Source organism: Saimiri boliviensis, chromosome 7 (assembly GCF_048565385.1).
Source record: "Saimiri boliviensis isolate mSaiBol1 chromosome 7, mSaiBol1.pri, whole genome shotgun sequence".
Taxonomy (NCBI): domain Eukaryota; kingdom Metazoa; phylum Chordata; class Mammalia; order Primates; family Cebidae; genus Saimiri; species Saimiri boliviensis.
Window position 1 is genome coordinate 60,496,462 of NC_133455.1, and position 22,913 is coordinate 60,519,374.

The 22,913-nt window shown below is 38.1% G+C and overlaps 1 protein-coding gene, 1 long non-coding RNA gene and 1 pseudogene across 2 annotated transcripts in view; 1 reads left to right on the forward strand and 2 right to left on the reverse strand.

Moving 5' to 3' along the window:
• LGR5 (leucine rich repeat containing G protein-coupled receptor 5) overlaps nt 1–22,913 on the reverse strand; it is a 143,885-nt gene that overhangs the window by 41,128 nt on the left and 79,844 nt on the right. The window contains exons 3-4 of the mRNA XM_003927802.4: nt 18,818–18,889; nt 7,253–7,324 (exon numbers count right to left, since the gene is read on the reverse strand). Coding sequence (XP_003927851.2) covers nt 7,253–7,324; nt 18,818–18,889 — 144 coding nt within the window. The remainder of the gene's footprint in view (nt 1–7,252; nt 7,325–18,817; nt 18,890–22,913) is intronic.
• Nucleotides 11,098–11,230, reverse strand: LOC120365240 (U2 spliceosomal RNA; annotated as a pseudogene).
• The window catches only part of LOC141585103 (uncharacterized), a 96,319-nt gene continuing 95,203 nt past the window's right edge, over nt 21,798–22,913 (forward strand). Inside the window, exon 1 of the long non-coding RNA XR_012518412.1 lies at nt 21,798–22,048. This is a non-coding gene — a long non-coding RNA (uncharacterized LOC141585103). The remainder of the gene's footprint in view (nt 22,049–22,913) is intronic.

Genomic DNA, 22,913 nt, shown 5'->3' on the forward strand with positions numbered 1-22,913 from the left:
GTCTTGTATTCATAAGCATTCCCTACCCACTCCCTATCTGAATCCCATCAACCTCCCAAGACTTAATATCATGTTTCTTTCCTGTGTCCTATTCTTGGAATGGGGGATCCTCAGCTGAGACAATGGGAAAACTAATTCTGGCAGATAGATCAATGCTAAAATCTCTGCAGGAACCACTGGGTCCAACTCCTAGCCCAGGAAAGGCCTGTGGGAAGCCACGGTACAGAGGTAAGAGTTTGGAGCCAGGGAGATGAATGAATGCAGGTTACAGTTAAACTAGGGGAGATGAGCTGATCTTGAGTGGCTGTCTAGCCTATGGCCATATCTTGAATGCGCCTGACCTTGTCTGAGTAGCTGTCTAGATCAACACTGAGAGTCTGAGGTTTCAGTTCAGTCTGATAAGTATTTCCTAGTGCTTTCTTTGTCCTAGGTACTCTGCCTGGTGCTGAAGATCTAGCAGTAAACCAGGCAGGCTTGGTCTCAACCGTTATGGAACGTGTTTTCTAAAGGGTAGTCAGACAAATCAATCAAGGTAATGAAGTGTTAGGTGAAGAGAAAAGCATGGCTGGGGGACCTAAACTAGGTTTTACTTTATTTTCCCCTTTCAGTCCAGATGTGGATTTCAAGCCATGTGACATCTCTACTTAGTTGTTACTCCTCAAATACAGGTGCTCAAAACCAGACTCATTATCCCGGACCCACACACTCCCCAAATATGAATAGCCTTCTCCTAATGTGTCTCGTCCAGAGACTGGCTTCGGTAAGCACATGGCTGTATAAATCAGAACCTTAGTAATTATTCTCCACATCTCTTTCTCCTTCATTTTTCGTAGCCAATTTATTACCAAACACTGGTAATTTCATCTCCTAGATCGTTCTCGAATCCATCTCCCTTTCTTCATCTCCACTGTCCCCACCCTGACAAAGTTTTCCTTTCCCTCCTAGACTATTGCAATGACACAGATCTGAGTCCCCCACCTGCCAGCCTTGAAACCCTCCAACGGATTCCCATTGCTTTTACAATTTATTGTTCAGTCTTCAGACTGAAATCCTTGACATGTCCCAAATGTCTTTCAAGGGGTCTGGCCTCCACTTGTCTCACTAGATGTGCTCCTCTTGCACATTTCTCCACCTCGCTCCTCATGCTTCAGCTGCACTGAGTTTCTCTATGTTCCTTGACATACCAGGTTTCCTTCCCACTCTAAGGAGTTGCACACTTAGTTCCCTCTGTCTGGAATGTTCTTCTCTCTTGTCTTAGACTAATCAATCCTTACCTTTGCAATAGCCGCAGGATGCCTTTGACTTTCTCACCTACGGTTTCCTCCTCAGAAAAATGGAGACAGTTTCTACCTCACAGGTAGTGAGGGACAAGACAACTACATGCACAGAGAAACACTGGAAAAGGCTGACTGTCCCACGCTTTAATATTCTTCCCTTCTCTCCTTTCATTTCTTTCTTTCTGTTTTGCAGTATTCCGACTTTCCTTTCTTTTTACAAACATTCACAATTATGTGTCTACAGGTAATTTGTGTTTCTGTCAAGCCTTTCCTTCTTTTCATCAGTGCCCATTTTCTGCAGAGGATTCTATGAGGGAGGTAAGATAATGTGATAGTGAAATGGGCAGATTCTGGAATCTGGTGACAAACCAGGGTTCTTATCCCAGGGTCACCTCTAGCCTGACTCTATTACAAACCATGTGACCTTGGGAAGATCAGCTGACTTCTCTGGCTCTTTGCTTCCTCAGTACTAAGGACAGAATAATCTCAGCACCTACCTCATGAGGTTTCTGTGAGGACAAAGTGTGATGATGCAGGTAAAACTGTTTAATAAATATGGGAGGCTGCTGCTTTGATAACCATGGGTGTTTACTCAGTTCCACATTCTGATATTGTCTTTGCAATGTTCCCATTCTCTGCTGCTTTCCTTGTGTGTCCTTTCACAACTGATCACTGACCCCATTTATCCTGAAAAGGCAGAAAGACTGTGCCTCATTTGATGAGATGATATGGCTGTCATCTCTGCAACCAAGAGTTCAATCTACTTTCCAAAGTTAACCCTCATTTTACATCATGAGCTTTAAAAAATTTTACTTTTTATTCCATAACACCCATGTTCTCTTTATTTCTCTGATATGACTGCCATGTATGCAGTTTATCACAGGACTGGCAGGTAACCTGATATAAGCATCTTTCGTGCATGGTTATTGCATAAAGTATTCGCTTTCCCCTCCTTATATGATTCTGCGGATAATGCTCCAATTTTAGCCCTCTCTTCTTGTAAACATTATGTAGAATGAGCTTTGCCTGTTAAAATAATTCTCCCTTAATGTTTAAATTGGAGAGGAGTCAGGGCAAAATTTTTGCTCCTCATAAGAACACACTGGGTGCTGATCTGCATATGGTTCCATGAAGTGAACTCTTCACTGTGCAATAGACAAATGCCTTGGCCTCTAGAACTTCTAAGTCCGCCTTCATCCCCACAGGTACCTAATATCCTGGCACTTTTGTGAAGAAAGCAAAACAAACTAAAACCACAGTACATTTTATCGTGTAGGCTTGTGACTTCTGTTTCTGGAGACTATATTAGTGGAAGGAGTGTCACCAATACTAAAACCACTGTTTGTTTTTTAACCTTTTTGATCCTTTAATCTTATTCTTTTGGCTACCTCACCTTCCTTTCTTTTGGTCTTCTGATACTTCCTTGCCTTCTGTTACTTCCTTCCCATTCTATAGCCCATGTCTGAAACCCAATAGGCTCCTGAATATTAATGAGAGAAAACTGCTCCAGGTTCTGGGCTTGTCTTACTTTCTGCTCAGCACTGTGAGCCCCATCTCTTCCTCCTCACCTATTCCTCTTGCTTCTTTTCTTTCTCTTTTTTGACTACCGTAAGGAAAAGGCTACCATGCAGAGTCTGATGAAGTTATTGACATTTTACAGGGTCCGGGGGTGGGATCTATAGCCCTGAAGATGATATCATAAGATGTATGGGCAGATCGTGTGCCAGGCAGGAATTATACATTATTCTTGGGTTTTAAAATATAGTCATATTCTCAAGATGAATATTAGTTAATTGGAGAATAGCGACAATAATAAAGATATGTTTAATTCTTCTTTCATTTTCTATTTAACAACGTATTTCCTTTTTGAATGTGCACATTTCACAATTAGCTTCACTAGTGCACACACTTGGAATAAAAACCAACATGCATTAAATAATACTCTGGTTAACTGGACAAACATGAATATACAACTCTCTTTGGTCATCCTGAACTTCACTAGTGACAGTGAGTTGCTTAACATTTATTAATAACCATCACAAATGAACATTAAAAGTGTGAGGGCATGGGAGGGTTAAGTTTTGAGTTTCTATCAAATCACCGTAATCTGATTCTAGTCCTCAAATGTCCATAATGCCAACAGTTTTTTGGTAAAATACAGCTTACTGTGAATCTGATTACATTTCCTATCCCCTTCCAAGAAACAGAAAGGAAATTAGGTTATATTCGATTACATTACACAAAATCTAATTGGTGTCTGGGCAGTCCTTGCCATGTCAGAAGCCAAATGTACATATTGTACAGAGGCAGGCTTTGGGACGCTGGGGTCTGGCTTGCGGCCTGCACCCTTATTCCTTAGCCCAGCAATTTGTTAGCATCAGCAGAGTCAACACAAGTGGCTCAGGTGCGGTGGCTCACGCCTGTAATCCCAGCACTTTGAGAGGCCGAGGCAGGCAGATTGCTTAAGGTCAGGAGTTTGAGACCAGCCTGGCCAACATAGTGAAATCTCATCTCTACAAAAATACAAAAAATTAGACAGGCGTGGTGACAGGCGCCTGTAATACCAGCTACTCAGGAGGCTGAGGCAGGAGAATCGCTCGAACCTGGGAGGCAGAGGTTGCAGTAAGCTGAGATCGCACCGCTGTACTCCAGCCTAGGTGACAGAGAGAGACTCCATCTCATAAAAAACAAAAAAACTCCACAAGTGAACCTACGTGTTTCCATTATGAACAAAACAAAACATCTTTTGTATATGTGGAATAAATAGAAATTTACATTCCTTGAAACATGAGCACAATTTGTTTTTTCCTCACAGCAACCTTACCAATTTCAATATATCAAATTTCCTAAACTTCATTCAATGAAGCCAATTGCATATGGGTGGAGCAAAGAATGCAAATGATCTATGTCAGTCATTTTCAAACATTTTTGATTTGTAGACCACTTTGTTAGTATTACAGAACACTAACAATGTTAATTTCTCAAATGCATTTTGCATACAAATTACCTAGTATTTTGTTAAAATGAAGATGTTTATTAAGGAAGGCAGAGCTGAGAACCAGGTTTCTTGCATTTCTCAGTTGGTGCTGATGCTGCCGGCCCACAGAACAAATCTGAAGAGCAGGGTGATACAGCATGTGGCCTCTTAACTTTATCTCCCCGGGTTATCAGTGGAATTCACAGGCATGTGGGCTGTTTTCCATTAAATACACATGAGACAATGCCTGACTGTTATATTTTAAGTATATTATTAGCTCATAGTAGAATGCAAAGTATGGATTTTGTTGTTGTTTCAGGTATTTCTTTTCTTTTTCTTCAGAGACAGGGTTTGCTCTGCTGCCCGGGCTGGAGTGCAGCGGCAGGATCATAGCTCACTGTAGCCTCAAACTCCTGAGCTCAAGTGATCCTCCCACCTCAGCCTCCGGAGTATCTGGGACTACAGTCATGCACCATGACACCCAGCCAATTTTATTTATTTACTTACTTATTTTTAGAGACAGCATCTCACTATGTTGCTCAAGATTATAATTTCAGGTTTGAAAAGAGTTCATGAGCATACTTTGCAGATCATCTGAGGGAAAGCTCCAAGTCAGGGCAATAGTTTTCCTAATTTCCACTTAGGAAATACTTAACTATGGAATTAATCCAGTTAGAAAACACCAGTGCATGTATGAGTCCTATCCTCAGAGATTCTTTTTTTTTTTTTTTTTTTTCTTCTGAGACATGGTCTTGCTCTCTCACCCAGGCTGGAGTGTAGTGGCATGATCAGGGCTCACTATACCCTCGAGTTCTTCTTGGGCTCAAGTGATCCTCCCACCTCAGCCTCACATGTAGCTGGGATTATAGGTGTAGGACACCATGCCCAGCTAACTTTTTAATTTTTTATAGAGAGATGGGGGGTCTCACTTACCCAGGCTGGTCTCAAACTCCTGGGTTCAAGTGATCCTCCCACTTTAACCTCCCAAAGTATCATGCTTTTTTTTGACAACTCTTAAGTCTTGTATCAAAGCAGCACAGAAAATATCAGTGACAAAAAGTGGTACACCAGCACAGATTGCCAACATTCAACATTCACACTGATCTGTCTGTGCTCTGGACAAAGGGACCCCTGACAAACATTGCATACCCAGATGACACAATCCAGTGTGAACTGGGGGCTGAGTATCTATCCAGATCCTTCAGTTTGGATGTGGTCAGTGTCAAAACAGAAAGTTAACCCTTGACCTTTTCACAGGGAACACATATTTATAAAGTTTCAAAACATTATTCTTTTTGCAAATCAGAAGTCAAATGCTAGAGACACCTGGTGAACAGCACATATCTAGACTGTAAGAAACTAAATCTGAACACCTTTATCAGAGAGGCACCACCCAGTTCCAGTGAACAAAAGATTCATGGTTTTCTCTTTCTCAAAGAGTTCACTTCTGTTTGTGATCTTCTTTCAGCTGATAGTGGCTTTTGGTTACAAACTCTTATCCTTCTATCTGCTGCCTGCCTTGCAGCTGTTTAAAGTTCCTATTGGCTACTGCCATTATCTTCATTTCAATTTAGCCACTAGATCCCTGTAGCCTTAAACAAATATCCCAACTTGAGGCTGTTTTGCTTCTCCAGCTGCTTCTTCAGGTAAAGGCTTGTGCAACAAAGGAGAAGTGATACTGTCATGACATCAAGGAGCTCCAGAAAATACAACAGACCTATCCCATGCCACAAAGGGGCCCTTGTGGGCTTGTTTATCTATAGGCTGGTGAAAACCTAGGAAGTCACTTTGTTTGACTGGAGTAAAAGGCTTAAAATGATCTCAAACAGAGATTTTCTTTCATTAAAAAAAAAAAAAAGATCAAAGGACAAAAGTATCTTCAAATCTCACAATCTTCCTTCTCCTGTGTTACCTCAGTAAAATGTGTTAAGCAAACTGTATGTAATTATTAACCAAAGGATTCTTTACAACTATTTTCAGCTAGAGTCCACAATGTTTATTTGCTCTTTTAATGCATTCATCTTCCTCATCATGAAATACAACCCAGTATTTTGTCTGGCAGATGTGCATCTCCATTGTAAGTAAATTAGAGCATATATTAAACATGAGATATATCAGAAATCATGCAATGTATTGTAAACACACATTCTAATGGAAAGAAGATTGACTCACAAAATAGTAGTGGTATAGAGTTGTCAAGTAATCACTACAAACAAATGCTTACAATACAAGTTCCAAAACATCTAGCTGGTGAGAATGTTCTTTTGTGAGTAACTGTATTTATTAAGAAGTATTAAATCATTGTGTGTAGGGGGGTAGGAAGCTTCTGATGAAAAAGTTGTGGATTCAGAGTAGGGAACACCAACACCTCTGTGAGTCTATGTGTCTGTGTGTGATGTGTGAATCTAAGGTATGTTTGTATCTGTGGGATTGTTTATGGCTGTGTCTGCACATCTGTGTTCTGTGATGGGGAAGCTCTTGGTTTGTAGACCTGTGCAGTAGGGCTTCAGGATATACCAGTAGATCTTAGGCTCCTGATTTGAGGATCCCTAATGTGTTACATAGGCGGAATTAAAAAATTAAGCCTTTATTTGACTTGAAAAGACTTGATTACAAGGCAACTCAATCTAAAAACAGATTAAATCAAAGATGCCAAAATGTCCACTTTTCTTAGGCAAAAGGAAAGCATTGTTTCTTACTTGAATTCAGAAGCAAAAATATTACAGGAGAATGTAGGACAGGATCCTGGAAGTAGTGCTTTGGACTGCAGGTGCTGAAATTAAATCTCCACCCCCAAACCCCAAATTCCAACCCTGGTCCCTCCCATACATATTGCTCAATGAGGATATCAAGAGTTGTTACTCTAATGAGCTCTCATTCACAATTTATTTAGCTATGACCCCCCAACCAAAGAACATACTAAAATGGTCAACTGAACATGTCAATGCTTCCTCCCAAATTGATTTTAAATATATTTTGCAACGTCAACTATACTTACAGGGATTGAAGGCTTCGCAAATTCTGCAGAGCTTCTGTGGGTACCTGCCTTAGCTGATTATTCTGCAGCATACTGTATGTTAAAAGAAATAAAGAAAAATGTTCAAAAAAATGAACAACAACAGACCGTAACAGTGCCAGGTACCATTCCAGGTGTGAGAAAAACAACAGAGCATCAGACAAACTCTTGTCTTTTGCGGAGCTTAAATTCCTGTGAAGAGTAAAGATAATTAGAGATGAACAAATGAATATATCAATATAACATGAGACAAGTGATAAGCACTATGAATAAAAACAAAAACTATGAATTCGGGATAGCTGGTTCTGGGGGTGAGATTTTTATTTTAAAGGTGTTCAGGGAAGGTCTCTCTGAAAAGTGATATTTAACTGGAGACCAGAATGAAGACAGGGAGAAAATCCTTGTGAACATTTACGAAAAGTTACGAAGGAAAAGGGAAGAGTAAGTACAAGGGCTGGAGGCTGGAGGGAGCTTGCTTGACTTGTTAAGGGGGCAGCCAAGGACCAACTGTGACTGAGGACTGAGAGAGGACTCGAGGTTGGGAGAGAGAGAGAATCTGAGGCCATCTAATGGAGGGCTTTGCTGGCCACTATAAGGCTTTATTTTAAGTGTGATGAGAAACCCTGTTGAAGGGCATATGTAGGAAAATGACATGCTCTTATTTATGTTTTCAAAGGATCATTCTGCTGCTTGTATAGATTACACCACATGCAAATAAGGATAAGAGTAGGAGGCTAAGATCATCCCCCTTCTCTGCATGGCTGCATTTTGATATAAACTAAATTCTTTTTTTGTAAAGTATTTGTGCTTTTGCCATTGCACTTGAAAAACTTGATCAGTTTTTCAGAATATGGGGACTACAGAATGGAAACACCTGGCAACTATGAAATAAAAATATATCACTGCTAATGAGGAAATAGCATGGAAACAAATTCCCATGAGATTATATTTTGCTAAGTTATTCATAAATGTTTGCAACACAAGAATTTTACAGTACTTTTTTTTTTCTCCCAGTATTTTGTAGTCCATGTAAGCCTGAGGCAGACGACTATTTTAGGAAAGCAGAAATTTTAAAGAAATATTTCTACTTATTAAGTTGCAAACTTATATTTGTATTTCAGAAGCAATCTGCTTGGTTCTTTTGTCTCGACAAAGGAAGTTTCTGTTCATTACCTGACGAGCTGGAATTCCACCCAGATGTGTCTAACTCCAAAGCTTGGTATGTTTTCCAGTGCACCAGGCAGCATTCTCTTGAGGCACATGTGCATACTGTGCAAATTCTCAGACTGCATGTGAATGATATGGTTAGGAATGTGGATTCTCAAATCTGACCACCTCTTCTCTGCCGATAGAGATTCAAAAATCACCAAGTCTCTCCATGCCTCAGTGATCAGTAATGACACCCTCCTTGCAGGGCTCATTATGATGATTCAATGAGTGAAGGTTCATAGAACAATACTTGCTACATGATAATCATTCAGTAAAAACTGGCCCTTTTAATGTACATTAATAAGCCCTTTCTCAAAACTAATAAATTTTGTACTGGATTTGACAATTTAGTGGGCCAGGGAAAAAGAAAACTCTATGCCAGTGGTTGTCAAACTTCAGGGCTCATCAGAAGCCACTGGAAGGCTTGTTAAAACAGAATGCTGGGCCCCACCCCAAAGTTTCTGGTTTAGTAGGTCTGAGTAAGGGCCAGGAAATTCACACTTGTAACAAGCTCTCAGGTGATGCCAATATTGCTGAGCAGGGGACCACACACAGAGAACCACCCTATGCTGTGCTATTTATTTATTTATTTAGAGATACAGTCTCATTCTGTCTCCCAGGCTGGAGTGCAGTGATGTGATCTCAGCTCACTGCAATCTCCATCTCCCAGGTTCAAGTGATTCTCCTGCCTCAGCCTCCCAAGCAGGTGGGACGATAGGTATGTGCCACCTCACCTGGCTAATTTTTGTATTTTTAATAGAAATAGGGTTTCACTATATTGGACAGGCTAGTCTTGAATGCCTGACCTCAAGTGATCCTCCCACTTCAGCCTCCCAAAATTCTGGGATTCTGTAATCCCAGGCCTGAGCCACTGTGTGCAGCCTATTTAATTGTTTCTGTTTTTGCTTTCTTTTTCTTTCTTTCTTTTTTTTTAGGAACAAAGGGTGGGAGGTTCTCTTGCTTTGTTGCCCAGGGGATCCTCCTGCCTCAGCCTCTAGAGTAGCCTGGACCACTGATGTGAGTTACTACACACAGCTATCTATTCAAATATTTCTAATGGAATATTTTTGCTTGGGGAAGTAGGAATGGTTGGGTGTACCTGTAGTCCTACCTACTCTGGACAAAACCAGATCCTATCTCAAAAAAAAAAAAAAGAAAAAGAAAAAAAGAGAATATCTTCATTTGAACTTGAGGAAGAGCTGCATTGGGCTTGGAGATAAGAGCTAAGCTTTTAGTCTTGGTGAAGAAACTCATTTAACTTTCTGATTCTTGGTCTTTTATCTGTATAGTGGAAATAACATCAACTGGTTGAAAAGGTGTTGGAGGATTAAAATATGAAAGTATTTATAATACTTGTATATATATATATAAATATGTGCTCATAAATGAAAAATATTTGGAGATCGTAAGAATTATGCCTTTCTCACCATGCCTGAGATTGTTTTCTAAGGACATACCATGTCATTTGTATTTCAATAGCTCTACTCAACGAATTTCATTATGTTAAACTTGGATTCAATTAAAATTTCACAAATCAAGAGTCTCAAATGTATTGGTTCCTTAGGAATAAAGTTGAGTTTTAGGGAGATCCCTATACTTCACTCACCAATTAGAGAATTAGGAGAATTGAAACTTGAATTCTATGTTTTGTATAGTTTACCTGAATTAATTAAAAGTTTGGATTTCCATATTATTTTATTATTTTACATTTTTCCAAGCAGTTTCAATCCATCTAATTTTAAGATCACAAAAATGTTTTCTAAAAGTATTGCTTTATTTTGTGATATATTTAAATGATGGTAAGATACAGATAATAGAATAGAATGAACTGACGTCTAAACTTTTTGTTTGTTTGTTTTTGTTTTGAGACAGAGTTTCACTCTTGTTGCCCAGGCTAGAATGCAGTGGCTCGATCTTGGCTCACTGCAACCTTTGCCTCCCGGGTTCAAGCAATTCTCCTGCCTCAGCCTCCCGAGTAGCTGGGATTACAGGCATGTGCCACCACGCCCAGCTAATTTTGTATTTTTAGTAGAGACCGGGTTTCTCTATGTTGGTCAGACTGGTCTCAAACTCCTGACCTCAGGTGATGCACCCACCTCAGCCTCCCAAAGTGCTGGGATTACAGGGCTGAGCTACCACGCCCAGCCTAAACTTTTTTTATTAATAAATAACATATTACTGGTACAAAGTATGTATTGCATCATCCTTTGCTTTGCTAACCAAACAGTGAAACTCTTAAAATACGATTTCCCTGAAATATCTGAAAACTTGAGGAGGAAGATAAGGGATTTTCAGATAGCTTTTTGTCATTCAATAGTTTCGAACTTTCTCTGCCGCTTTATATGTTTTTCTTCACATAATGGAACTTAAATGAACTTTAGTAACGATAACTTTCTTTTGAGGGACAGGGTCTCATTCTTTCACCCAGAGTGGAGTGCAGTGGTGCGATCTCAGCTCACCACAACCTCAGCCTCCTGGATTCAATTGACTCTCTTGCCTCAGCCTCCCAAGTAGCTGGGATTATAGGTGGGCACCACTACCGCTTGGCTAATTTTTGTATTTTTAGTAGAGATGGGGTTTCACCATGTTGGCTAGGCTGTTCTTGAATTCCTGACCTCAAATGATCCACCTGCCTCAGCTTCCCAAAGTGCTGGGATTACAGGCATAAGCCACCACGCACCCAGCCAATGATAACTTTTAAACTGATAACAGATACTTCACTTGATCTTAGCTAAAAGGCCAAGAAGCGATCAATGATAAGTTTTAAAGCTACCCCCCAAGCTACTTCCAGTGATTTAAATTTTCAACTAAGTAGACCAGTAAAACACCAAGAATATTACTTAAAAAACAAACAAACAAACAAACAAACAAAAAACCCATAAGCCCTGATCACTTCCTAAATAAGGAACTTTTGTGTAATTACTTTCAAGTGACAAAACAAGAGCAAGTTATCTTTATTATATCCTTATAAGTCTCCAGTGGGTTAATTAGACAATTCTGTTTTTGTTTAAGATATTCCAGTAGGAGGCAAAACAATTATAAGGTTTATAGTGCTAAGGGGTGCAATTAAAATAAAACATTCACGACATGGCTGCTTTCTTTTGAAAATACTCCTTATTGAATACATGGAATATAAATGTACTGAATATAGGTGCAGGCACTTAAAACTTCATTTTTATCATTCACATATGATTAAGAAAAGAAAATGGAACACTTTCTCTAGAGACAAAAGATGACTTCCATATTTTCTTAATTTCTTTGCCTCACGAGCTTTAAAATAATCACTATTTCATACAGCATCCCAGTGCTACTCATACAAGGTTTTGGTTCCTCTCACACTTTTTTCTTTTTTCTTTTCTTTCTTTTTCTTTTCTTTTCTTTTCTTTTTTTTTTTTTTTTGTCAACAGGACTAAATAAGAACAGTGAAGGAGAGGGAGATTAAATAACCTGCTAAATGGGAACTTAGTTACAATTGATGGCTCAATTCCTCAATTCTTAGGTATCCTCTTGGCCTATTTGTCCTCTGTGTAGATATCAAGTAACCATCAGCGCTCTATTCTGGGTTTACATGAGAGGGGGAATTCTGGCTACCTGTGACTTTTTTATGGTTAGTTTTACCCATCACCTCCAAATGGCTTTGGTTTTCGTGTTGGGTGGCAGGAGGATGAGCCATTCTTCACGGAATGGCTTACACTAGACAATAAACCTCTGTTGAGGACAGCCTGGTTTAGAAATCCATGAACTGGGTATTTTGCCGTACAGAACCAATGACTTATTTTTTATTATGGCCGATATTTACAGGAAAAATAACTTTACATATTAGTGGCATTTTAGCATTCACTCTAATATTTCAGATGTAAAACAGATCTAGCCAAGGATGGCTGTTGCTGTCTTTCTTATCCATCTTAGTAGACTGGATCAAGATTATTTTTGTCTTCTTTTTCCATATGGCCTCTTTACCATTCTTATTCAGGTCAGGGTCCCAGACAAATATTACTCTTACATTATCTTTCTCACCATATCACAATACTATCATTTGTTTTTTTCTTCAGCTACTTTTAGACTTTATAATAAACAGTTGAGAGTTTTCATGAGGGTACGGACAGGTCTATCTTGTTCAGTATTTTACCTCTAGCACCGTGGTTCTCAACCGTATTGGATTCAATGTTCCTTTTAATAATACATATTTTTTAATGCTGCTTCTACTATATTTAAGTAAAATTCATAGAATTACAGCCTATTTACATACATTATTTGAAAGAAAAAATGTCAATATGGTTTATTGATGTGCCCTAAAATGTATTATAAAGGAGAAATATGGCCAGGCGTGGTGGCTCATGCCTGTAATCTCAGCACTTTGGGAGGCTGAGGCTGGTGGATCACAAGGTCAGGAGTTCAAGATCAGCCTGGCCAAGATGGTGAAACCCCGTCTCTACTAAAAATACAAAAATTAGCCAGGCATGGTGGTGCACGCCTGTAATCCCAGCTGCTCAGGAGGCTGAGGCAGAGAATTGCTTGAATCCGTGATACGGAGGTTGCAGTAGGCCAAGATCGTGCCACTGCACTCCAGCCTGGATGATAGAGTGAGACTCTGTCTCAAAAAAAAAAAAAAAAAAAAAAAAAAAAAAAAAAAAAAAAAAGAAATATAAGAAAAGTAATTTATAGCAAAATGATATATGTATCATTAGATACATGATGCTCATATGTGACCACCCCAGGAGACAATTTTTATGAATGAATCAGATGCTTGCTTCTACTTTTTTTTTTTTTTTTTGAGACAGAGTCTCACTCTGTTGCCCAGGCTGGAGTGCAACAACACTATCTTGGCTCACTGCAGCCTCTGCCTCCCAGGTTCAAAATATTCTTGTGCCTCAGCCTCCTGAGAAGCTGGGATTATAGGTGTATGCCATAATACTTTGCTAATTTTTGTATTTTCGTAGAGATGAAGTTTCACACACCATGTTGGCCGGGCTTGTCTTGAACTCCTGTCCTCAGGTGATCTGTCTGCCTTAGCCTCCTAAAATGCTGAGATTACCGGCGTGAGCCACCACACCCAGCCTCTACTTTTAATGAAGAAGGTTGGTTGTGAGAAAAATAGTGTGATCAGAAGCCATTCTGTATGAGAATGGCAACATAAGAGTAGGGGTCTAGATGGATACTAGAATAAAAACTAGTTGAGACACTGATATGGTTTGGCTCTGTGTCCCCACACAAATTTCATGTCAAATTGTAATCCTCACAGGTTGAGGGAGGGACCTGGTGGAAGGTGATTGGATCATAGAGGCAGTTTCTGCCATGCTGTTCTCATGATAGTGAGTGAGTTTTCATGAGATCTGATGGTTTAAGAGTGTGTGGCAGATCCCCCCTTGCTCTCTCTCTCCTTATGCCGTGTAAGACATGCCTTGCTGTTTCTGCCATGATTCTAAGTTTCCTGAGGCCTCCCCAGCCATGTGGAGCTATGAGCCAATTAAACCTCTTTTCTTTATAAGTTTCCCAGTCTCAGGCAGTCCTTTATAGCAGTGTGAAAATGGACCAGTACAGATATGTAATAACAGACCATACTTATTATGTATTATAAGGGAATGAAGGAAATAACCTTTATTAAAATAAATGTAACATACTACATCAAATTACAAATGACATAGTGGAGAAAATCAAGACGTGTAACTCGTACAATTGAGCATGAATATTCTCCCAAATTAGTGTTCCTTATAGATGAATAGTGTCAAAATGATTCTGTATGTTTTAGGGCAAAACAGTGTTGAAATATCATAGAGAACATTATCCTGTCTCAAAATTCTATAAAATTCTGAAGTAAGCATTCATTCCCCAGTACTTTAAAAGGCCCTGCAGAGCATATTCCTTCACAGGCAACAGAGAACTGAGGTTGGATTGGAAAAAGAAATATAGTCACAAAACTTGCTTCTCAGAAGTTGGGTGGTAGACTTTGCTAGGTAGTAAAAGACTAAGATTAAAAAAGCAACAGACTGGCCACCCTCAGATAAATAAATCATAATTTAATTATCATAACATAAATTTCATATGATTGTGCTCTAAAAACTTTAAAAAGCAGTAATACAAAATATTTATAATGCAAACTTTGTTGATGAAATTCAATGAGATCCTTGTGTTTCTTGTTACTCTGCTACATTAATGGTAGTTATTTTAAAAAGGTTGCACATTTCCATGGTTATATATTTTTAATTTGTTTTGTGGCTTTTGAGGTAATTCTTCTACTGCACTAACACTATTTTATTTTATTTATATATTTTTTGAGACAGGTCTTGCTCTGTCACCCAGACTACTTTGCATACCCTGACCTCCTGGGCTCAAGAAATCCTCCCACCTCAGCCTCCTGAGTAGCTGGGACCACAGGCATGTGCCACCATGGCCAGCTAATTTTTGTATTTTTTATAGAGATGGGGTTTTGCCATGTTGCCCAGGCTTGTCTTGAACTCCTGAGCTCAAGTAATTCAGTCACCTCTGCCTCCCTAAGTGCTGGGATTATACAGGCATGAGCCACCATGCCCAGCCACTAACACTATTTTAAACTAAATGTGTGGTTACAAATCTTAAAATGTCAGGAACAGACAGGATGTATAAATAAGTTACTTATTTATTTTGAGAGAAAATATTTATTTCATTGAGTTTTTCCTATGCAAATTATTAAGCATGTGCAGAACTTCTTATAAAACGTTTAATACAGTTGCACATTAAAGTATTATTGATTTATATTTGGTATGGAGGGACAGTCAGAAGCCAGAATAAGGGAGAATTCTTTAGGCTGGGCTGTGCAGCACATTGCATGACAGCTTACTACATGCCAATCACCTGGACAACAAAAGATGCCCCCACAAATTTCCAAAACACTCTGTAACAGGCAGAACCCACCTTTCTAAGAAAAAATGTTCTAACGCTGTTATGGTTTGAATGTTTTTGTCCCCTCCAAAAATTCATGTTGAAACTTAATCCCCAATGCAACAGTGTTGGGAGGTGGAGCCCTTTGGTAGGTGTCCGGTAGAGCCTTTTGGGAGATGTTTTAATTAAATTAGCAGAAAAATTAGAAATGGTGATCTCAATGAATTTCATTAAAAGTTTGCTTCATAAATATTTTGTATTATTGCCTTAAAAGTTTTTGGAGTACAATCATATGAAATAGATTAATGCCATCATAAAAAGGCTTGTTGGAAGGAGTTTATTCCCTTTTTGCCCTTCTACCTTCTGCCAAAGGAGGGCACAGCATTCCTACCCTCCAGAGGATTTGGTGCTCACGATGCCATCTTGGAAACAGAGAGCAGCCCTCACCAGATGCCAGCACCTTGATCTTGGACTTCCCAGCCTCCAGAACTATGAGAAATAAATTTATCTTCTTTCTAAATTACCCAGTTTGTGGTATTCTGTTATCATAGCACAAACAACCTAAGACAAAAACCAAAATACTCTAAAAATTTGATAATTTAAGTCCATTCATTGAATATTAGTCTTTAGATTAGCAAAGTAAAGAGAAGAGTGAACACAATTCCTGGCAAGATCTTGTTCCTCTTGAATTCTCCTTACACTGACAGTGACCCAACTATAGTGCAAAGTCTGAACATTGGCTTCCCTCACTTACATACATCTTTTCCTTGGCTCCTCAACATGCCTAGGACATACTAATGTCTGTATTTTTTGACTTAACATATGGGATCCCTGCAACTGGGACTCTTTCTGTCTTTACAAACTCTTCTCCAAATGCTCTCCAGCTTCTCCCGAATGCTCAAGTACTAACCTGCTTGGAGCTACCTGTTCATCCCAGGTCTTTCCTGACTCTGTGTTGCTGTACATATTGTTCCCTCAGTTGGCCATCTTGCATTTCAAGATTCAGCTCCTGGGTCATCTCTGGGAAAGCCTCTCTCCTCGAAAGCGAAATCTGAGCCACCAAATGAGATGACATCAACTCCTCAACCTCTGTAGTTTCACAGTACCCTGCACAGATATCCAGACACACTTTCCACAAGAATCAGAAGTGATCTCTGTTTTAATGTCTTCGTCCCACTATCTTGGTTCTGCAGTCTTTCACTAGATTATAAACTCTTCAAGGGCATGAACAATATTCATTGATCTTTGTCTTTCCAGTAATAATTTGTTTAATGCTAATCTGAGTATCACAAGCAGTAGGCTTTGCTGAACCCTTAACTGTACAGGAGACAGGAAACATTGGTTAGGAACAGTGGATAAAAGAGAGGATCTAAATACCATTTTTCTTTTTCTGATGGAAAGGGTACATTTTAATAGCGAACTTGAGAAATAACTTATTATTTTCATTTTTGAATCAGATTAATCCAATGCTCTCTGAAGTGTTCAGGTAAAATGCACCTTAAGAAGCAGCAAAGTGTGTGCAGGAGCATTCTGGGTCAAAAACATTTGCAGGTAGAAGTACGTATCAGATCTGAAGGCACAACTTTTATGTTTGATACACAATAGATATTCCATTAATAAACATATAGCACTGAGTTAATATCATACAAACTGAAGAAACAGTTGAAAAGCCTAGAACTCCCCTATTCTCTCTAGATCATCAGCCTGAATCATTAATTCAACAAGTATTTATTGAATGTCTACAAGTAAGGAAGTGTTCTAGAAGCTGGGGATATCCAGTGACCAAGACAAATGACATCTCTAATTTCATGGATCTTTAGTGCATTTCGGGAAACAAACATTCACTAGTAATATGATGTAGTTAGAGACATATAACAGTATAACTATTAATATAAAATTTAAAAAGTTATGATAGAAAAATTAGTGTAAGACATGTATAATTCATATTTAAGAATTAAAGGATTTAAAATGATAATTATATGCAATTATAACTAGTTTATATATAATTCATATATACCATATTAATTTATATGTATTCATTTTACATATTTATAATTAAAGTATAATTATGATGTCTGGAGATACACACACTACCTTATATATCCAATATACACTTCATTAAGTGAATTAAAATAATTGAATCTAGTAAAATTTAACAAGTATCCCAAACACTTAGTGGTATATAGCTCAACATAGGGAAAATATCACTTTAGTTGTCTTATCTAAACTTGACTCTCATGATACGTTTTGAATGGTTCCAAATGTTTTTCTGGGTTTGTGAAACTATATGCATTGGAGCTGGTGCTACAACTCAGAATTTTACCACATAAGGAATTACTATTAGGTTTTGGCAACATGACAACTTAAAATCATTTCTTCTTAGTAGCAAAAAAAATAAATAAGTAAATAAAAATAAAAAAAATAGGGAAAATAGAAAAAAATTCAAGGAGAGGAAGGGAAACCAAATCCAATCTCCTAAGGAGATCACATAACAGTTCTATTGTTGAATTTCACTTTTAACAAAATATTAGATGTAAATTAAACAGTTTTTTAACCTATGTGTCTTTTAGGCCATTGAAATGCAATTTTCAATAAGCAGAAATATATTGCAGTTAATAACTTTTATGTCAAAGAAAGAAAATCAGAATTTTTTTTTTCTGAAATAAACTTTTCCTTGCATTATTTATTTTCTCTACGTTAAGTGCCTCTTTTTTTCTTCACAGAACAAACTAAAAGAAAATTAAACAATGGGTACCAAAAGAAGGAGGTATTCAATAGTAATGAGTTTTCTGAAAAAAATGAGTTTTCTGAAAAACAAAATGAGTTTTCTGAAAAACAAATTGTTGGATATTAAAGAATGAGAAGCCTCATGTTTATATTTTTCAACGAATTAACATTTCTTAAATAAACAACTGTTCAGCGTATTTGCTCTACACTAGGCTTTGCCCTATCTATTCACAGGTAGAACACAAACTTGGTTGTTTTAGCTGATGCCTTTTGAAACCTGTTTGAAGCTGTGATCTCATTATGTCAGCATCACAGTGATTTATTCACTCAGTCATCAAAATGCTTTTGAAGACATATTTACCTATTTCATAACACAAAGGGAAAGGGAAATACTCTTTTAAAAGTCTGAGTTGATAAGGTAGTTATTGAAAGGCAAAAATTTTAGATATTAAAGTTAGAAAAGGAGAGATGAATTTTTTTTCACATACAAATATAGCCAAGTATGATATGGTTCTATGGTACCAATGAAGTAGACTTGAATTTAGATGAATTATCCCATGGATTTAAATAGTTTATTAGAGAGAATCAAGTTTATTAGCAGCCATGATATGGTTCTATGGTACCAATGAAGTAGACTTGAACTTAGATGAATTATCCCATGGATTTAAATAGTTTATTAGAGAGACTCAAGTTTATTAGCAGCCATTTGATACTAAAATCAGAAATATATCCAATAATACTAGGTTTACTTACAGAACTTTAAGATTGTAAAGGCCAGTGAATGCTCCCTTGGGAATGTATGTCAGAGCGTTTCCTGCAAGACGTCTGTGGATTTCAATGGAGAGGAGAGACAGTGAGCATACCTCTTCATGTGGAAGTCATTTAGTTGTTAAAAAAATGCAATACAACTGTGTTTAAGCCACAAATAACAAAATCAACTGTAAAGAACTTTGTTATATTTTGCAAAAAATTTCTATAAATTTCTAATTAAAATGTTGGCAGAAGTTCTTAAAGAGAAATGTAATAAATTACCTACATTACAATAAACCATTTAATAGCTTATACCATATGTACATATATATAAATCTGTCCTTTAAACAATTTTTTAAACAAATGCTAACACCATATGATAATTTGCAGAAAAATTGTAATGTCCAAATGTGACTGTCACATGGGTTTCATGATTGTGAGCATAAAATAGAATAAACATTAGAATATTTAGGTTGTAACTATGCCTCAAAATACTCAACTTTCTTATTAAATTGTCAAGAATGTAGATTATCACAATCAACTTTTTCCAAACTCTATCAGAAAAGGATAGAGTAGCTTAATTTAACATGATTTAATAGAGCAATGCTTTAAAAAACTGAAAACAGAGAGATTGGTATGAAGGACATTAACATGGGTTATTTAATGGAAAGTTCTGGACATTATTAACTGGTAAAATTTTAGAAGTTCACTTTATAATATTTTTCTAAGTAGAAGATAGCCAAGGTGAAAAATTGTGCAAACGATCAACGAGATATGCTACCTGAAACGTGTGATTCAGTATTTTTTGGCAGCCACATCAAAGCCATAACCTCGTATGTTAAAGGATAATGTAAAGACGGCAATGTGACTCCAAAGAGCGCAGTATTTTGAGGAGCTAATCATATCCTAGAACAGCGAGTAGAACTGGGAATCAAGATACTTTTGCCCCTTTTTTCCCCTTTTTCTTTTTTAGAGATGGTTTATTGCCCAGGCTGGCAATAATGAATGCCTTGGCTGAAGCAGTCCTCCTGCCTCAGCCTCCTGGGTAGCTGGAACTATACGGGTGTGCCATAGTACCCAGCCCCTGCTTTTTTTTTTGATGGAGATGGGGATTTGGGGATAAGGATTCAGCTGGTCCATTTGACTAGCGCTTATTTCTGAGGGACCTAAGAGCCTCAAATTTATACCTTTGATACTAACTTCAAAAAAGAGATAATTCAGTCACAAAGATCCACTGACTGGGCTGAAATAAGCCATTTCTCATACTTTAAATATGTGTCCCGTTGCCACTTCACACCACTGATAATATAGTGTAAGTGAATATTTAAAGAAAAGCTACACTTATATGAATAGAACGTCTGAGCAGGATTTGTGGTATGTGTATTTAAAGCATTATTTACTCTATGCAAATTAAATAAAATTGCAATATATGTTTTAAAATTATGCTTAAAAAATTAACAACATTAGAAGGTCCTAGGACGTCTCCAAGAGGCTCCACTTATCTTGCATCTGCAGCACTAACTTGCTTTGTGCTGTTGAGTAAGTTAGTTAATATTTCCGAGCATTGTCTTCCCACTAATTACATGAAATGTTAAGATAAAATGGCTTCTTGGGTCCCTTCCAGATCCAGAACTCCATGATATCCCTATCTTGTCTGGTGGTCATTTGTGTTTGTGCCTGTCTTTCCTTCTCTTAACAGAGATAATCTTTTAAAAGACTTGTATAGCTCTTATACTGTATCCATCCTACCTATCTCCTGGTACCTAAATAAGTGTTTTTTCAAGTGATAAACAATTCAGTGGCCTGGTCTACAATTAAGAAAAAAAAAATACAGTAGACAAAGAGCAGAATGAATTGGCTGAAGTATTGTTTTACAAAAATCTTTGTTTCCAAATATATTTGTGAAAATGGATTGAGGGGAGGAAGTTCGTTTCTTCCTACACATAGTCAGAAAGGTTTGAGAGCTGCTAGCTTAAGCCTGGTGTAGGCACTTAATAAATATTTGTTATTAACATGTAATTCAGCGTAATATTTGACCAGGGTAACTTAAGAGGTGTTTTTTTTTTTTTTTTTTTTTTTTTTTTTTTTTTTTTTTTTTTTAAATTTCCTATAAAACTGTCTTATCAGAAAACCCTCTTTAGACACTGACTGTGACCTTCTTCCATGTCACCTCCCCATATTTAGTGTCTACCTACTCCCACCCATTCTGTATTCACTGATGGTCTTTATAAAGCCAACTCTGACCATATTACTGCCCTGTTCAAAAACTCTCTGTCAGTTCCCATGCCAGGTAAATAGAAATAAAAAGTCCTCAGACTCTTCTCCAATAATTCTCTGATTCCTACTGGATGCTAGAACTGAACCAATCAATGAAGTTTGCTTTTTAAGACATGCCTTCCACATTTTCCCCTCTAGCCCTTTGTTCCACCTAAAATCTCCTTTCTCTCCCTGTTATTTAAAGCAACCTCAGTGCTACCAAAGTAGAGAGATTGCTCATCAGTTTGGAAAGAATTTGGAAAGCTCAGTTTCTGATGGTCAGTCTCTCTACTTTCAAGTCCTTTGGTAGCACTTTTGTCTTGCTACGGATTTTATAGTCTACTTTGTGTTATGGTGTGTACTTGTCTTATGACACATGAAAGACTGGGAACTCCTTGAACCTGGATATTCCCTTGGTATCCACATAGGGTCTTGAATACTGTCTGATAGTAGGTTGTTTCAGTACTGCCTGACTAACAAGTTGAGTAGAGACTACTGGCTGTCCCCAAGTATCCATTCTACCCGTGTAGAATAATTCCCCCTTCCAGAATTTTAGCAGATTACATGGCCTGGTGGAGTCTGATTTTCCAGTCTTCCTTGCAGCTGAACATGATGATGTGACTAAACTCAGCTGGGATCAAAAGTGATACGTGAAACACCGGTATCACCTCCTTAACAAGACATTGCTTGTTCTCAATTTCTTTAATTTCCCCTTCCCGTAGAAGTGGAACTGCTGAGACATTAGCAACAATTCTCGTGCGGAGAACCTTCCACAGAAGGCGAAACAAGAGCAACAGAAAAACCAGAAGGAAACTGGGCTCCTGGACGACTCTGTGGAACTGAGCTGTTCCAAAGCCCCGAAGTCTGTTTTGGATGAATAACCGAATCAGGATGAACCCCTGTGGTATCCTCTGAAGGATCGAAGGATTATTTAGTTTTCGGGGCTGGTAAGCCTCCACTGCACTGCTGGAGAGAAAGGTAAGAGGTTTCATACTTGCCTAGATATTGGCCTCAATGCATCGTTTTGCAAAGCTGTTTTGTTCTACAATATTCTCTCTCTGCTTTATTCCCTTTTCATCTTCCTATTGTTAGCTTGCAATTGGTGCACCTGAACTATCACAGACATCGCATGTTGCTATTCTCCTGTCTAAGTTGGGAAGAAATGTTATCATTCTTTCAAGCTATCATTTTTTTCTGATCTTGGCTATGCGTATTTTTATTGTGGTAAAATATATATGAAACAATATTTATCATTTTGAACATTTGTACGTGTAGATTCAGTAGCATTATATATATTCACAATGTTACCTAACCAACACCACTATGTACACCCAAATTTTTGATTATCCCCAACAAAAACTCCATACCTGATTAGCAATATCGCTTCCTTCCCCTTATTCTCAGCCCCTGGTAATATCTATTCTATATCCTGTCTCTATGAACTTGCTTTTTCTAGGTATCTCATATAAGTGGAATCATATAATGTTTTCCTTTTGTATCTGACTTATTTCACTCAGCATAATATTTTCTGTGTCCAACCATGTTATATCATATATCAAAATAGCATTCCTGGCCGTGCGCGGTGGCTCAAGCCTGTAATCCCAGCACTTTGGGAGGCCGAGGCGGGTGGATCACAAGGTCAAGAGATCGAGACCATCCTGGTCAACATGGTGAAACCCCGTCTCTACTAAAAATACAAAAAAAAGTAGCTGGGCATGGTGGCGCGTGCCTGTAATCCCAGCTACTCAGGAGGCTGAGGCAGGAGAATTGCCTGAATCCAGGAGGCGGAGGTTGCGGTGAGCCGAGATCACGCCATTGCACTCCAGCCTGGGTAACAAGAGCG